The sequence below is a fragment of the Miscanthus floridulus genome, chromosome 3, assembly GCF_019320115.1.
Source record: "Miscanthus floridulus cultivar M001 chromosome 3, ASM1932011v1, whole genome shotgun sequence".
Taxonomy (NCBI): Eukaryota; Viridiplantae; Streptophyta; class Magnoliopsida; order Poales; family Poaceae; genus Miscanthus; species Miscanthus floridulus.
This window is the reverse complement of record NC_089582.1, coordinates 120,834,673-120,852,037: the sequence shown is the minus strand read 5'-3', so window position 1 is coordinate 120,852,037 and position 17,365 is coordinate 120,834,673. Positions and strand designations below refer to the sequence as shown.

At 49.1% G+C, this 17,365-nt stretch overlaps 1 protein-coding gene and 1 pseudogene across 2 annotated transcripts; both read right to left on the bottom strand.

Annotated features, from left to right (window-relative positions):
* Window positions 1-1,976: 1,976 nt before the first annotated feature.
* LOC136546701 (O-fucosyltransferase 6-like) lies at window positions 1,977-11,975 on the bottom strand. Of its 2 annotated transcripts, XM_066538660.1 has the most exons (10): window positions 11,713-11,975; window positions 11,560-11,619; window positions 11,238-11,328; window positions 10,959-11,035; window positions 10,592-10,680; window positions 10,298-10,481; window positions 3,939-4,120; window positions 3,374-3,476; window positions 2,957-3,288; window positions 1,977-2,817 (listed from the first exon to the last, which is right to left on the bottom strand). In XM_066538660.1, the coding sequence occupies exons 1-10, from the start codon at window positions 11,929-11,931 to the stop codon at window positions 2,361-2,363; spliced, it is 1,794 nt and encodes a 597-aa protein (XP_066394757.1). In that variant the 5' UTR covers window positions 11,932-11,975; the 3' UTR covers window positions 1,977-2,360. The 2 variants fall into 2 exon arrangements, with proteins under 2 accessions (XP_066394757.1, XP_066394758.1); XM_066538661.1 differs by lacking the exons at window positions 3,939-4,120; window positions 10,298-10,481.
* Window positions 11,976-16,339: 4,364 nt separating this feature from the next.
* On the bottom strand, window positions 16,340-17,255 carry LOC136544295 (uncharacterized; annotated as a pseudogene).
* Between the last annotated feature and the right edge of the window lie 110 nt (window positions 17,256-17,365).

Here is a 17,365-nt window from a genome sequence, read left to right as displayed (position 1 = left end):
TGCTGCCTGCTGGGAAATGGGAATCGCTTCGACCGCGCGGAGGATCTGGTGGCCGTTTGGCCATCCCTGATCGTTCACCACGCCGACACGCCGGTGCAGGGGTGGGCGGTGGGGGTGGGGGTGGTAAAAATCTGCGTGCTCGCCGTGCTGGTGCGTGGTTTGTCGGAGTGCCCGAGTCCGAGTGGGGCGGCAGCGTCAAGCCAATGCGACACGCGGTTCGCATCTGCGTTCCTCGGCGGTGAAAGCCTGCCGCCCAGTAGCAAAGGGACGGCGATCCCATCTGTCCTCTGGCCGGCGCGCCCGGCCGGTCGCCGGAAGTGGGCGCGGTGCCCTTTTGTCCGACGTCCGTGCGCCTGCTCCCGTCCCACAGATCAGAGAGGGTGCCATGCTCACGGCATCGGCAGCGTGATTGTGCGCTGTCATGCCAGTTGCCAGTTGCCAGAGGACGCCGCGCCGGTCTTGTTGGTTTGTGAGTTCACGAGATCGCGGTGTTGGCGTTCGTTCGTTCCTGGAGTTTCTGCCTCTAGTCCATCACATGATGTGAGCCAAGGAGCAGCGAACGAGGTGAAATGAGAGTTTAATCAGTTATCCACTGTTTTCTGCACGAACTTTGTCCGCTGCGGACCGAGGTTTTGCGGAGCCCGAGCTCCAGCTCCAGTGCCGCGAAACATGTCCAGTTCCTGACAGAATCCAGTGCGGCCGTCCATGGCTCCTGAACCCTGGAACCGTTGGGGTCGGGGGTCAACAGCGCTGCGTCAGTTTTCAAAGCTGCAGCGGATCATCAGGACAGGACACGCGGCCTGAAAACAAGCGAACTCCCACACTCGACAGGTGAGCTCCAACACGTCCTCCCAGGAACTGGATTGAAGCTGCTTGTCGGGCAAAGATTCCGGGCCATATCATATGGGCCGTCCAATGCTCAAGGTGGTGAATGGCATCGGAGAAGCAACTCTCTTGTTTTTTTTTTTAAAAAAAATTATATATACTACCTGTTACAGTTACAGAGGAAAATGTTACTAACTCTCGTCTGTTTATCACATTGCAATTACCCCATCATCGTTTCGAACAAATACGTACTCCTACCCTTTTTCAGAAACCACAAAACAAACTCGAAAATCGGATTACTCCTGGACGCATTTTGCACTGCACCTGCCGGCTACCAGTTAGGCAGTTACCACCTCTTATCTTCCCAGAATCCCAGTGACAGTAACCGCTTGGAAGAAGGAGAATGTGCACGTGACGGGCGGCGACGAGGCATCAGGAATTCAGGATCAGGATCCAATCTAGGATTACCCGAGTCCGAGGGGACTGGATTTGGATCGACCCCTGCTTGCCAGGCCTGGTCCTGGACGGTGGACGTGGTGGAAGTGTCTATGCAAATGCTTCACCGCCTGTTCGGCTGGAGCGGCTGGCTGGTGCTGGCCAGCCCTCTCACATGCACTGTGCTTTCGGCCAGGAACAGTACTTTCTCTTACCCAAACTAGCCAGCAGTACTTCCTCACGAACCAGCCAACGGTTCCGAACAGGCTATCAGCCTTCAGGTGACCAGGCCTGGCCTAAACAGGACAGTCCGTTCATGGATCGGACGACACATACACAAGTTGACAAGCATACATTACCACACGCAAATTGAAACTAGCTTAACTTGTTGGATTCCTTGTGATGAGACTTGCCGGCTCAAATTTAATTCCTTGACTTAACATAGGTGCTTCCTCAGACATGTCGTCGGAGAAGCTCATAGACTTATGTGCATGTGTTGTGAGCGCGTGTGCACATATGTAATCTTCTGTGTTTGTTCTGTGATTCAGAAGAAAAAAAAAAACATGCATTTATCACATTATTCATGCATCACGCCAACTTCCCAACATTGAAGAAAGACCGAAACATTGTCTCTGCTATTCAAGCAGAATGCGATCAATAAAACCCTGATGTCAGTGACAAATACTTTCTTCTGACAAAGATTAGACAATGTTAGATTGAGATGTGTCAACAAGGTCCAGCACAAAACAACAGCAACTGTAAAAAACGATGCCAAGAAATCTGGCTTACAAAAAAAAAAGGTTAAGAAAATTATTAAGGATATACACATTTCCATGAGGGATGAGCAATGGCGAGATCAGGGATGTTACTGAAAGGAGGGAAAATCTGGCTTGCCGAGATGACAAACACGATCATGCCCTCATTCAGCTAGGTGAAAGAGGATGGACAACTGCACACCACAAAATCTATGTACACCAGCGGCTGCAGATCTAAGCTAGTTCGGAGATGTCCAAACCATAAAATTGCCGCCACATACAACACATGTATATGCAAAGTCAGATTAGCATAGCTTAACCAGAGGAAATAGCCGCACAGCTGAACTAATCTGACAGGATCTCCTCAAGCTCAGGATCCTCCTGTCTGACCACAGAATCATCGTCAGGTTCAGTGTCAATCACCTCTCCTCTCCCGCTGCTATCTGGATCTTCTTCTGTATCAGAACCATCTGCCTCTTCGTCAGTATAAACAGGATATGGTGGCCTACCAATGCCAATGGCCTTCCTTATTCCGGTGTCAGTTACAGGTTCCTGGCTACTTCCAGAAATGGACTTGACTACTACTGAGTTTCTGCCAGTCTTTTCACATATACAGGCCGCAGGGTTGGCAAGAAATTCACCCCTTCCTGGTGTGATTTCCATGGGCTCTCCCATATATCCTTTCTGGACTGTTCGCACCTGTGAGGCAAATGCATCCCATGACATATTTCCCCTCTTCATGAATAAGGGATAGAGCTGTTTAGCATTTGGCCGGATTGTTCTCTTGTGGCCAAAATATCTCCTGCAGAGAGCACAGGTACAGATGATCAGGAACAAGAATGGATTACAATAAGTAAAAAAAGGGGGGCCCCGGGGAGGGGGGGGGGGGGGGGGGAGTTAACAGCAGATAAACATAAGAACAGTTTCAAAAGATGCATTACCTTTGCCCAGCCAAAATTTTGGCCATGTTACCAATGTTGTTAGCCACAAAAGCATCACTTTCATCGCAGACAATGAAATCGATTGCAGCCATGCGAGATGAGAACTTCAGGAATGGAGCAAGCTCCTCTTGGCTTGACAGTGTTTCTTTTGTATGGAAATTAGGAAACAGTGCTTTGAGGGATGCTAAAGTATCTTCGCCTCCATATATCTCACCAGAAGCAACATAAATGTGCACATCACTTCTGTAGCCTAATGCCCTCAACATCAACCCTACCTCCTCAGGAGTTAGTGGACACCTACCTTGCCTTCTTCCTTTCTCCGGGTCACGTATCTGGAATATGAAAACGTAACAAGATTAGCAAAAGGTAATTCTATCTCAGTAAGTGAGTAACGACTACACATCACACAACTCGTACATGCAAGGTTCTCCATCGTTTGCGAATTGCAGCTAATTCTCTCCTCTCCTTTTCTCCACCACCATAATAGCACCCAGAAAAAGCGAGCATGTCAGGTTCAAATCTGCCATCAGAATAACAATCATGTTTTGGTCAAGAAAACAAAACGAGCTAATGTTGTACGGAACAGTAATGGGGAAGTAATAAGATATATTTCCTCTTTTTATATATTTAACCAACCATCTTTCATTAATTCATTTTCTTATAGTACACAAACAGAACAGAAGGTAATATTCTGGAGATGGTGAAACAAAGAAGCTCTAAGAGAAAAGTTTGAGACAATTCAATGGCCAAAGAAGTGAAAAATCATCGTCATTATTCAGACTACAGCTTTGGTTAATCATTATTAATAGTATAAGGTTTTCTGCCCAGGAACATATGCACCACCCACTATTGATAGATCAGAGGTCCAAAGTAGTCTACATTCATGTGCTTGCTATTGAGTGAGCTGAAACAGGTAAAATTTGAACAAAATGATAAATGAAGACTGACAAAAGGTTCAATTAATGTTACAGGATGAAGCAACCTTAGGTGAAGAGCAATAAAATATCTGCTCTTTTCTCGCATTCGTTGTATTAGCTTTTCAGCCAATTCTTGTATCGGGTCAGTAAATCTCAGAGCATGGTAATTGACTCTGCAACGTAGTTTTTGGAGGTCAGTGTCCAACTTATTTGAGAGCCTATAATCATATTTAGTCATTCGAATAACCTGCACCACCAGGAATTAAAATGAGCTATGTGACTGGATTGTTATGAAATCAAATATCTCCCATAATCTCAGCCACAAAAATTAGTAGAAGAGGACTAGGAGGCATTATAAATAAGAAAAGAAATGGCCACCCAAATTCAAGTCGAAGAGGACTCAAACTTGGGTGGTGGGGGTGTGCATCCACATCTCCTACCAACTGAGCTGAGGCCCAGTTCCTAAATCAAAACTACACATAGAGGCATAAAAGAAAATTCAAATTTCATTATTTTATGCTTCTATGTTTTTTAAATAAAATAAAACTACACATAGAAGTACAAAAATAACAAAGTGTGCAAATAAGTTACATAAAAACACAAGAAGCAAAGCATTATTGAAAAATCGCCCTCAAAAGGACTAAGATTAACTGGTCAGTAAATTTATTTAGTGATATATGAAAAAGCATAATAAAATCTAGTATAGTCATTGAGAGCGAATAGGTCTCGGGAAAACTGTTGATAGATTGATGAGAGTGCAGGGAGTACAATATATAGGCAAGGATCATGAAGGGTTTATAGACTATACCCAATCAACGGAGATCCTTGCCTATTCCAGTGATCATCTACCATACAATCCCTAGAGGCAGCCCAGCCAACAGGCATGGGCGCCGAGGCCCATATGACCAGCCCATAGGCGCTATTCTAACACGTCCCCGCAGTCGGATCATCAGCCACTCTGCACGTTTAGACTGGACCTAAACTCCGTGAACACTGAGGAGAGAAGGCCCTTAGTGAAGATGTCTGCATATTGTGAAGAGGTCGGAACATGCAGAACACGAAGGTCACCAATGACAACTCGCTCCTGGACGAAGTGAAGATCGATCTCAATGTGCTTGGTTCGCTGATGCTGAATTGGGTTGGAGGTCATGTAGACGGCACTGATGTTGTCGCAGTACACCAGTGTGGCGCGGCGGAGAGGAGCATGCAGCTCCAGAAGAAGCTGGCGCAGCCAGGTGGCCTCAGCAACTCCATTGGCCACCGCGCGATACTCGGCTTCAATGCTGGATCTTGACACCGTGTTCTGGCGCTTGGAGGACCAAGAGATGAGATTGTCGCCAAGAAACACAGCATAGCCCGAGGTGGACTTGCGTGTGTCCGGACAACCAGCCCAATCAGCGTCAGTGTAGACAACAAGATCAGTCGAAGTAGACGGTCGCAGCAGGAGACCAAGGTGGAGAGTGCCTCGAACATAGCGAAGAATCCGCTTCAGAGCAGCAAGGTGAGGCTCACGGGGGTCGTGCATATGAACACAGACCTGCTGAACGGCATATGCAATATCCGGCCGGGTGAACGTCAAGTATTGTAGCATCAAACACAGGGGCGCCATCGGCTGCAACAACCTTCGGATTAGCGTCAACCGGAGTGGAGCACGGCTTGCACTCTGCCATCCCGGCGAGATCAAGAATGTCCAGCATATACTGCCGCAGAGAAAGAAGAAGTCCATCACCACTTCGCTGAACATGCATACCGAGGAAGTGATGCAATTCACCAAGGTCTTAAATGGCGAACTCCTGCTGAAGAGCTAAGATGATCCGCCGGAGGAGACCGGGTGAGGAAGCTGTGAGGACAATGTCATCAACATAGAGCAACAGGTAGGCTGTGTCTGATCCGCACCGGTAAACAAAAAGTGAGGTGTCTGACTTGGCTTCAACAAACCCAAGAGACAACAAGTATGTAGCCATCCGACTGTACCAAGCACAAGGGGCCTGCTTGAGGCCATATAGTGACTTCTTCAGGTGACAGACAAAATCCGGATGAGCTGGATCTTCGAACCCGGACGGCTGCTGACAATACACTGTCTCTGTCAGGTTGCCATGAAGAAAGGCATTCTTCACATCAAGTTGGTGGATGGGCCAGCAGCGAGAGAGAGAGCTAGGGAGAGCACCGTGCGAACAGTAGCAGGCTTCACCACGGGACTGAACGTCTCATCAAAGTCCACACCAGGCCGCTAGGTAAAGCCGCAGACCTCTCGAGGGAGCCATCAGATTGAAACTTGTGCTTGAAGATCCACTTGCCGGTGACGACGTTGGCCCGAGGGGGGCGAGGCACGAGATCCCAAGTGTGGTTCTTCAGCAGGGAACTGTGTTCCTCTTCCATAGCCGCTCGCTAATTGGGGTCGGCAAGAGCGCTACGGAAGGTCTTCAGCACCGGTGAAAGAGGCGCGGCGTGGAACGCAGCAGGCATCCGATAGCCGCTCTTCGAACGTGTGCCCATGGCGGGCTGGTTGGTCACAGGAAGGACAGCAACAGCCCCCTTGGGCAGTGGAAGCGGCGCGGCTGGTGCAGGCGCAGCCGGGGCGGCTGGGGCAGGCGAAGTCGGAGTAGGCGATGGTCGAGGTCGGCGCGTGTAGTGGTAGGTGAAGTCGCGTTCTGGACGAAGAGGCGGGAACCCGGGTGGGGGCCCGCGGGGCGCCTGAGGAGGCGACACCGGCGCTGGGGAGCCCGCGGTCGGTGCTGGAGACGTCGAGGCCGCGCGAAGCGCAGGCGGGACGTACAGCGGGCGAGGTAGGGCGCCTCCAAGTGTGTTGGGCGCGTCCTGAGCCGCGCGAGGCGTGAGAGAGGCGGTGCTGGTGGCCGCGCGTGGAGCAGTAGGGGTCCCCGACGTGCGCAGCGCGGGCAGGATGTCGAGCTCGGGAGCCGGAGGATCATCAGCAGGCGCTGGAGTCGTCAGAGGCGCCCCAGGCACAGCCTCAGAGGGACCGGTAGGGGCGCTGGTGGCACCGGAGGTGCTGGGTGGTGCTCCTGCAGACAAAAACTTGTGCGACGGTCCAATAGGAGCAGGCACAACATCAGTAGCATCAAGAAACTCAAAGTCCGCTGGAATACTAGGACCATTGCGCTCAGCAAAGGGGAAGGTCGTTTCATCGAAGATGACATGTCGGGAGATGATGACTCTATTGGAGAAGTGGTCAAGGCAGCGGTATCCTTTGTGGTGAGCGGAATAGCTTAGGAAGACACACAAGACAGACCTAGCAACGGGTTTATGAGGAGCCGTGGCGGACATGTTTGGATAACACTTGTTGCCGAAGACTCGTAGGTGATCATACGCCGGCGGCGTGCCGAACAGGGCAAGGTGGGGCATGGAGAACTGTAGAGTCTTGGTGGGTAATATGTTAAGCAGGAAAGTCACCGTGGAGAGGGCCTCCACCCAGTAGGAGGGAGGCATAGACGCCTGAAAGAGCAGTGAGCGAACGACATTATTGATGGAGCGAATAATGCGTTCAGCTTTACCGTTTTAAGGCGAGGTGTAGGGGCAAGACATACGAAGATGGATGCCCTGGGTGAGGAAGAAGTGACGGGTGCTAGAGTTGTCAAACTCTTTCCCTTTATCGCACTGGACAGCCTTGACGCAGGCGCCAAATTGGGTGGAGGCGTGGGCGATGAAGTGAGCAAGCGTGCTGAAAGTGTCAGATTTAAGTCGCAAAGAAAAGGTCCACAAGTAGTGAGTGCAATCATCAAGTATAACCAAATAATATTTGTAACCGGAAACACTGACAACTGGAGAGGTCCACAAGTCACAATGAATAAGATCAAACTTGCTAGACGCACGAGAGGTGGACGCATGAAAGGGCAGACGAACATGACGCCCTAACTGACAAGCATGACATAAATCTAAACAATCCTGAATTGGACATGAAACACTAGACGCAAGATTCGATAACGCCTCATGACCGGGGTGGCCGAGACGCCGATGCCACAGCGGGGAGGGAGCCTGGGCGACAAGGGAGTGTGCTGGAGGTAGGCGCAGTGGATATAGCGGCCCGGAGCTATTGCACCTGACTGATCTCGGTCCGAGATGGAAGAACCTTCAAAGAACAACCAGCGGGGTCAAACTCAACAGAACAATTATTGTCGATAGTAAATTGGCGAACGGAGATGAGATTCTTAATAATTTGTGGCAACACAAGGACATTATTAAGACGTAAAGTAGGAGACAACTCTGTGGAGCCAGTGGCAGTAACAGGAAGAATAGAACCATTACCGACAATAATAGATGAAGGGGTAGGATACCGCGGGAAGAGAACATGTGAAAGAGAGGACTGAGATGTCATGTGTGAAGTAGCACCTGAGTCGAAGTACCACTCGTTGGACGAAGGAGGGGTCAGCAACGTCGTGCTGAAGGCGGAGGCGAGGGCCGTCAGGTCCCAAGAAGGGAGGCCGGCCACAGGGTTGTAGTACCCCGGGGCGACCCACTGTCCGGAGCCATCAGGAGCAGCGACGGCAGCAGGCTGCTGTTGGGCGACAAGTGCCTGCTGCTATTGGGCGAAGAGGGCCTGCTGTTGCGCCTGCTGCTGAGGAGGCACCAGGATGGGTGCCAGCGGAGGACGGGGACCCTCTGGCCACATCTGAATGGAGCCCATCCAGGGGTTGTAGACGGTGGGCTAGGGCCGACCGCTGGCGATAGGCTGATGGGCACCAGCAGGCTACTGATGCTGCGTGCCGGTGGGAGGGCGCTGGGCCTGGCCTCCAGTACTGCCACCACCACCAGAACCCCCCTTGCCACCGCCACCGCGTTTGCTGCGGCGATTGTTGTTGGAGGACTTGGAGCCGCCAGTGCCCCCGGAGCCCGTACTGGACGTCGGTGAGGCGGCGCTAGGAGAGCTCGATGCGGTGGAGGCAGCGAGCGTAGTGGCAGGGGACTACTTGTTTTCCAAGGTGAGTTCCTCGAGGATGAGGTCATCACGAGCCTCCAGGAAGGTGGGGAAGGGCCGGCTGCGGCGAAGAAGGGCCCCGACGTGGATGAAGCGCTCGTTGAGGCCGTGGATTACGTTGAGGACGAGGGTGCGGTCGGTGATCACCTTGCCAACGGCAGTGAGATCATCGGCCATCTTCTTGAGGCGCCGGCAGTAGTCGGTGACCGAGAGGTCACCTTGAACGAAGTTGCGAAACTTTGTCTCCAGGTGGATGGACGTGCCTCCCGATTGCCGAGGAACTAGGATTCGATGGCGGGCCAGGCGTCCCGGGCGGTGGAGCCCTGGGCAGAGCTGATCTCGGCAAGGTCATCGGTGAGAGTCCTGACGATCCAGGACTTGACCACGCAGTCCATCCGAGCCCAGTCAGGAGAGACGGGATCAAGAGGGGCAAGGCAGACATGATCCTGGAGAGAAAATTTGTCGAAGATGAGCAGGAACTGGTCGCGCCAGCAACTGAAGTTGCCGGAGTCAACGTCGAGGACGATGGGGACGAGGGTCCGGATGTTGTTGACAGCGACGGCCTGGGCGTGCAGGTTCAGCAGCGCGAGGGCCTCGTGAAGGAGCATGGCCGAGGCGAGGTCAGGAGGGGGCGCCGAAGAGGCGCCGAAAGAGGCGCCACCAAGAGCAGCAGGGGCCGCAGCGGCCGCGCGCTCCTTGGCGGCGCACGCCAAGGCTTCGCTGGTGCGGGCAACAGCCGCGTCGCGGTCCTTGGCGGCGGCCGTGGCCTCCTCCTCGGCCTGGAGAGCGCGTGCCAGCGCGGCCTGGCGCTCCTTCTCGAGGAGTTGGGGGGCGGCGGCGGCGGCGACGGCCTTCTCCTTGGCGAATCGGGCCACGACCTCGTCGGTGGCGTGCTCCCCAGACTTGGGGGAGGGCGGCGGGGTGGGAGACATGGTGCGCAGCACGGCAGGGGAGGCCGGCACGCGAGCGTGGCGCGGCAGGGGCCGGTGCGCGGGGAGTGGGCAGCGGAAGAAAAAGACCTAAACCTAGGCGGCTGATACCATGAGAGCGAATAGGTCTCGGGAAAACTGTTGATAGATTGATGAGAGTACAGGGAGTGCAATATATAGGCAAGGATCATGAAGGGTTTATAGACTACACCCAAGTGAGCAACGGAAGAAAAAGACCTAAACCTAGGCGGCTAATACCATGAGAGCGAATAGGTCTCGGGAAAACTGTTGATAGATTGATGAGAGTACAGGGAGTACAATATATAGGCAAGGATCATGAAGGGTTTATAGACTACACCCAATCAACGGAGATCCTTGCCTATTCCAGTGATCATCTACCATACAATCCCTAGAGGCAGCCCAGCCAACAGGCGTGGGCGCCGAGGCCCATATGGCCAGCCCATAGGCGCTATTCTAACAGTCATGATAACGTAGAAAAGGACTAAGATTAACTTCATATAAATAAATGTCGGCCAGCTAAGCCATAGGTAGCATAACTTACATGTTTCTTCAGAAGTGCTGGTAAGACACGGTTCAAGTAACACCGCGGAGTACATTTTCGGGGGACACGCATTTTATAAGGTTTCATTGTTTTACCTCCTTTTTCTGGAGGCTCTTTGATAATTCTAACATCCTTTTCAAGAAATGAGATGAACCAGTCCATATCAAAGATTTCTGAAAAATTACTGCAGCATTGGATACAAAAGAAGTGGAATAAATTAAATCTGAACAACTATAAATGGTAAAAGATCATTGGCTGTAATTTGAGAAGTGCTCACTGGTCACTATTGCATACCTTGAATCTTTCCAGAAAGATGTTTGATCCAGTCTGGGAACAACAAGTGTAGCGTTCAAAATATGTGCAGCAACTACAGCATCAACTATCTAGAAAGAAGCAGGGGTCATGATACGTCTATAGAGAAAACTAGCTTAGTTTTATACACCACATGTATTATACATCAACTGGTGAGGCTGACAAATTTAGATACCCCAGGTTGTTTGAACAGGTCCTGACAACATATGTTATACACCACGTGTAGCTTAGTTTGGAGTAATAAGATAAAAAAGATTGTGCAACATGTGGAGAAAAGAATTCATGTTTACTTCAGGTGTTTTAATTATATCAATCCATTTACAAGTAGGGAGTCAGAGAAACATCTCACCCCTGTTCTCTGCTGATTGAGACCTCCACTTGTAACAACAATCAAGTATCGATCTGGTTGTGTGGTAATACCAGAATCTGCCAAAACAAATAAAAAAAAGGAAAGACCTTTAGGCAGATATAGTTGTTAAACATCAGCCATCATAATGCTAATGAAAAATGATGCACATAGTCATTCATCATTGACACATACAACACAGGTCAGAGTACACAGCATCCAACAGTTATGACAAGAAAGTATATATTATAAGCAGTAATTCACAGCAGAGTTACTACTCACCAAGAAATTTACTGCTAGAGTTGCTGCATCCGTGGAAGTTGCTAGCAAGCTTCGAACGCCAAAGATCATCTTGCCCAGTCCATCCATGTGTCTACATTTTGAGCGAAATATAACCGGCTGATCAGCTATTATTAATACATGAAACTATGAAAGGTCCAACCTAACATTTCCTATGCTTTAGAACAGACAGAATATGCTATATGGTCTGATGTGACACGGAGCTCAAGCCCACAAGGACAAATAAGTACAAACATCTATCCAAATTCGACTCATTTATGCACAAACCGAACCATAAACAACAAGTTATGAATTCCCATCTAACCGGAACACTGAGCGCGTCGCCGCTCTCGGGGCCCTCCAGTTCGCCGCCGGAGCCGTTTGTCTGCAGGATCATACAGAGCAATGGACAGAGAAACAATCAGATCGGGAAGCACGGACAAGGCTGCCAAGGCGAGGAGCTAGGGTCCGTCCATACCGGATGGCGGCGGAGGAACCGCCGGGAGGATGAGGAGGAGGAGGTGCCGAGGCCCGGACGCGGGTCGGCGAGTGGCGGCGCGGAGAGGAGTGAGACGGAGAGGAGCGAAACGGCGAGGAAGAGCAGGCCCAGCCCGGCCGCCGGCAGCGCAATGCGGCGCGGGCACCGGTGGTGGCGGCCGTGCCCGTGCGGGTAGCCGCGCCGCCGCGGCTGGCCCATCTCCGGCGGCGGCCGGCGGGGCCGAGTGGGGGCGGGAGGGTGGCGACGGCGGTGGGTGGGCCCCGGCGGCCCAGCGGCTTTGAGTATTTTAGCGGGGGCATGGGACGGGCCCAAAGGTGGTGGCACCGTGGCAGCCCTGGTCGGCGGTTCGTTGACCGAGGTCGTTATTCGGTTGGCCTGGACGACCCCTGTAACAGTTTCAGAGCTTTTTTTAGCTGCCCTGTTGAATGCCTCGTTTACCATGTTTTAGCGAAAATGTTTGGCGTGTCACAGTTCTTGTGGAGTTCAAAATTGCATTGGGTGTGTAGGGATGCTAACTCGGTGGCCCACCATTGTGCGAGTATGGTGTCGGCCACGGAGCGCGTTCTTTTTTTTTTTTTTGCTAGACTATATCTTGGAGGATTAAGTTCACTTTTAGCCTCTAAACTCTCATGTCGGTCTAATTTTTACCCCCAAGTACAAAACTGTCTGATCTGGACACCGAAACTTTCAAACCCATTCACTTTAAGCCTCTCGGCACGTTTGAGGCTATTTGCGCTGGCGTGTTCCTGGTTTTGAGTGGCCACGCTGGCATTGACGAACACGTAGGATCACCGCGCCGGTCAAAACACGAGCTGGCCCGTTCAGCTCTGTATCTCCCTCTCAGTTCCTCTCCCCAAACCCTAGATGTCATCGCCTCCTCCATCGTCGTAGCCGCTACCGCATCCTCTCCTTCGGTCCCTTCGCGTCTGCAGTCTCCCCTCTGCCTAGGAGTCCTCCGTCGCCGCCTTCGCAGTCGTATGGGATTGGAGGATTGAAACGAACACGCTCAGGTACGATTGAATTCTTCTGTATTTCTAGATGCAGGGATGGAAGTACTCTTAGGTTAGTTACCTCGGATCCGTAGTCCTAAGACTCTACTATCTGTTGTAGGAATGGACCCATTGGAATTTTTTTGTGTTCGATTTCACTTTGGTGGCGAGTTTTTCAATGATGGGAAGAAGCTTCATTATCTAGGTGGAAATGAGGAGATGTCATTCATCGAGCGTGACAAAATATCTTTGCCTGAAGTAATTGAACATCTTAAAGACCATTACAATGCTTCAGAGCCTGTTCTTCTCTATTGGTTGTTCCCTAGCAAGGATTTACTAAATGGGCTCAGAGTTTTGGTAGATGACAAGGCTTGTTTGGACATGTATGAATGTGTTACTGATGGAGGGGTTGCAGATGTATTTGTTGAGCTTATTGAAGTGAAAGCTGATGGCATGGAGACTAAGGAGGAAGAGGATGGGGAGGACCAGTGTAGTGACTAGGAGGAAAATACTCAAATGGAGAGTGAAAGAGCAGACAGTGAAAGCACTGGGATGGAAACACATCATGAAGACAATGTGGTGGTTGAGGATTTGGTTATAATGGACATGTCATCACCAGAACAAGTGAAGAAGGACTTAGTAGGTGCTACTAAGTATTTGCATTGGGTTAGAGAGAAAAAGGCTCCAGTACAGAAGTTAGTTATTCAAGAAGAAATGTTTGTTCATGAAGAAGCTCCGGTACGGAAGGAACACAGTTCAGATATGGATGATTCCAGTGACCAGGATTACTTGTCTGGTGATGATGAGAGCAGTGGAGAGGATGAGGAGGTGATCCAGATTAGAGCTGAGCTAAAGGAGTTAAAGAAGAAATTAAAAGCTGGAGGCATGTTGGTGGTTGATGAGGAAAGGCATGAAGTCAATGTGGAATGTGCTAATGAAGAGGATGGCTGTGATTCCCATGCTATGGATACTGATGAAGAGGATGATTCATATGATAAAACATCTGATGGAGAGTTGGTTAGGAAGGAGAAGAAATTCCCTAAGTTTGATGCCAATGCTCCAGTGCCAGTATTCACTGTTGGGATGACTTTTAGTGATAAGTCAATATTTAGGGAGGCTGTCATTAAGTATGGGCTTGCGGAAAGAAAGGTGATTAAGTTTTTGAAGAATGAGAGCACAAGGTGTAGATCAGTTTGTTCATGGCCAAAGTGCCCTTGGGTTTTGCATTTGTCAAAGACATCAAGGGCAAGTAGTTGGCTTATAGCCACATGTAAAGATGTGCACACATGCCCACCAAGGAGAGACAACTCTTTAGTGACATCAAGGAGAATAGCAGATAAATATAAAAAGTTGATATTGGCTAACCTACAGTGGTCAGTTGAGAGTATGAGAGAAACAATTCAGGAGGAAATGTTTGTAGATGCCAGTATTTCAAAGATTAAGAGAGCCAAATCAATTGTGATACAAAGGATGTATGATGCAACCATGGGGGAGTATGCTCTGTTTGTTTGACTACCAGCTTGAACTGCTGAGAAGCAATCCTAGGAGTACAATACTAGTGAAGCTTGACACTGAAGAACTTGAACCCATATTCATGAGGTTTTATGTTTGCTTTGATGCATGCAAGAAGGGGTTCCTTGCTGGTTGCAGGAAGGTTATTGGACTGGATGGTTGTTTTTTAAGAGATTAACCATTGGAGAACTGCTTTGTGCACTAGGTAGAGATGCCAACAATCAAATGTACCCAATAGCTTGGGCAGTTGTAGAGAGGGAGACCAAGGAGTCTTGAGACTTTTTCTTATCTTTGCTGAGCACTGACCTGCAGTTTGGTGATGATGATGGCTAGGTATTCATTTCTGACAAATAGAAGGGGCTCATCAATGCTGTAAACAAGTGGGCACCTAAGGTGGAGCATAGGATGTGTGCCAGGCATATCTATGCTAACTGGAGGAAGAAGTTCACTAATAAGAAGTATCATAAGCTTTTTTGGAGATGTGCAAAGTCTTCATCAATGAATCTATTCAACTACAACATGAACAAGCTAAGGGCAGAGACACCACATGGGGCTGATGCTATTTTGAGAACTGATCCTGAGCATTGGAGTAGAGCATGGTTCAAAATTGGGTCATTCTGTGATTCTGTGGACAATAACATGTGTGAGTGCTTCAACCACTGGATTCTAAAAGCAAGGTTCCTTCCAATCATAAGTATGCTTGAAGGTATAAGGCGCCAAGTTATGGTAAGAATCCATGAGAATAGGAACTAGGCAGAAAGGTGGACAAGTCTCATCTATCCAAACACCTACAAGAAGCTGATGACATATGTCACAGCTAGTGGGTTCTGCCATGCTATCAGCAATGGCAACAATTGCTATGAAGTAGCCTACTGGGATCACAGATTCACTATGAATTTGGATGAGAGAACTTGCTCCTATATGTTCTGGCAGTTGTCAGGTTTGCCTTGCCCTCATGCTATTTCCTACATCTACTATGCATCCAGGCCTTTAGAAGAATTCATAGCCAAGTGTTATTCTGTTGAGGAGTACAACAAGACATATGCACACTGCCTGCAACTAGTGGAAGGCAAGGCCTTCTAGACAGTATCAAATAGAGAAAAGCCATTGCCCCCAGGTATGTAAGGATGCTTGGAAGACCAAATAAGGAGAGGAAAAGGCAAGATGAGGAGAAGAAGAAGCCACCTCAGGGTAAGCTATCCAAGAAAGGAACAACTATAAGGTGCAGAGTATGTAAAGGGATAGGACACAACAGGACAACTTGTAGTAGGAGGACAGGTTCTGGTAATGCAAGTGGTGGTGCTTCACAGTCTGTTAGAGGAGGTGATGGTGCTTCACAGTCTGGTAGAGGAGGCTCATAAAAAAGGAAGTCATGCCCTTCATCTACTGCTGCTAGTAGCAAAAGACATTGCAATGTAAGTTTAACTGCTTATTCCATGTGGTCATCATTAATAGTAATATACTTTCTTTGTCTTAGTTATATACTTCCTTTGTCTTGTAGAATGGGCAAAAAGCTATGAAGTCATCAGCAAAAGTGAAGATAGCACTGAAGGAAGGGGCTCAGGCTAAGGTCACCCTAGAGGCCACTATACTAGGGATGTCTAGAAATCACAGTAAAGAAAGCCTCCAAGTTTTAGGTGCTTCTACCTCCAAGGTTACTGTGTCAGCTGCAGGACCAGCCAAGCAGATTTATCTAGAGGAAGGAAGACCAAGTGCAGCTGATCACAAGGGAGCCACTCCTTCTACCTTACTGCCAATAGGCCCAAATCCTTGAGCCCATGTCTGTGTCTGTATCTTATCTATGCTATCTGGAACTATTGTAATGAACTTGGATCTGTCTTATCTATGCTATCTAGAACTATTGTAATAAACTTGGATCTATCCTTCTACCTTACTTCATGTGTGTCAAATTTCATGAGTCTGTGTGTGTGCAACCTGAACTATTGTAATGAACTTGGATCTGTGTTAATCACTGAATGACATGTGTTGTATGGATCTATGTTGTATTGAACTTTAGTCTAACAAAGCTCACTGGTTACACATATAAAAGGATTTATGCAACCACATTTCACTAAAATATTAGGACATGAGCATTAACCTGATACTCATACATGGTCCTGAGCATTATGCTCATGCATTAAGCTGATACACAACCCATAATAGAACCTAAATAGGTTTTCAGTGCCAACATGGATCCTACTAACTACAACTACAACTACACCAAGGCTAACACCACATTGACTTACATGATCCAAGGCATCCAGGAAGCAGCCACTAACCCTACACAAACAAATAGAGCACCAAATAAGAACTTCCTCTCCTTTTCCAATGTCCCTATCCTCACCTCTAACTCAACCCTAGATTCAGCTCCCAACTACAATTCAGCTTGCATAATGGCCATATCTCTCCTGGCTGCAACAAACATGGCCCCTCTGTCTTCATTGTACCTGATAGCGCCTTCCAACTCAAGCTGCAGTCTTTGATTCTCCCTTGTTGTGCCTTCCAGCTGAAGTTGTAGTCTTTGATTCTCCCTTGTTGCACCTTCCAAGAGTCTTGCAGTCTCCATTCTTGCATCTTCCAAACCCTATTCAGCTACTCCAGTTGCACGCTTCTAGTACTTCACTGCATCTCGCAAATCAAGCAAAAGTTGCTTCTTGAAGCTACTGTTTGGCGGATCCACCCAATTATAAAAGTCGCAACCACCATCCTATGAAACAAACCAATAACCAACAAATCAGAGACACACTCAATCACTGATGCATCTATAGACTATGAATCACGAAGAGAACAACTTACATGAGCCCATGCACACTTCAGATACTGCAATCCTAGGTTCAAATCACTCCAAGATATAAACCTAGCAGCTTTTACACCGCATTTGCATAGCACAGCTAGGGTATACTCCAGTGGTCCTTCATGATAGGGGATGGGTGAGGACGAATCACCATGGGAATCACCATGGCGACGCCATCATGACTCTTGGGTCCCCAAACTTTGGCTGGATCCACTTAAGGTCGCCATATACGACTATGAAGGCGGCAACGGAGGACTTCCAGGCGAAGGGGAGACTGTAGATGTGGAGGGATCGAAGGAGAGGATGCGGTAGCGGCTACGGCGATGGAGGCGGTGGT

Excerpts from the sequence above, each read along its gene's own strand:
- LOC136546701 (XM_066538660.1), bottom strand. The coding sequence starts at position 11,931 with ATGGGCCAGCCGCGGCGGCGCGGCTACCCGCACGGGCACGGCCGCCAC. Across the intron at positions 11,329-11,559 it reads GCGACGCGCTCAGTGTTCCG|ACACATGGATGGACTGGGCA; the intron begins GTTAGATGGGAA and ends CTCAAAATGTAG. Across the intron at positions 3,477-3,938 it reads TTTATTGCTCTTCACCTAAG|ATTTGAACCTGACATGCTCG; the intron begins GTTGCTTCATCC and ends TTCTGATGGCAG.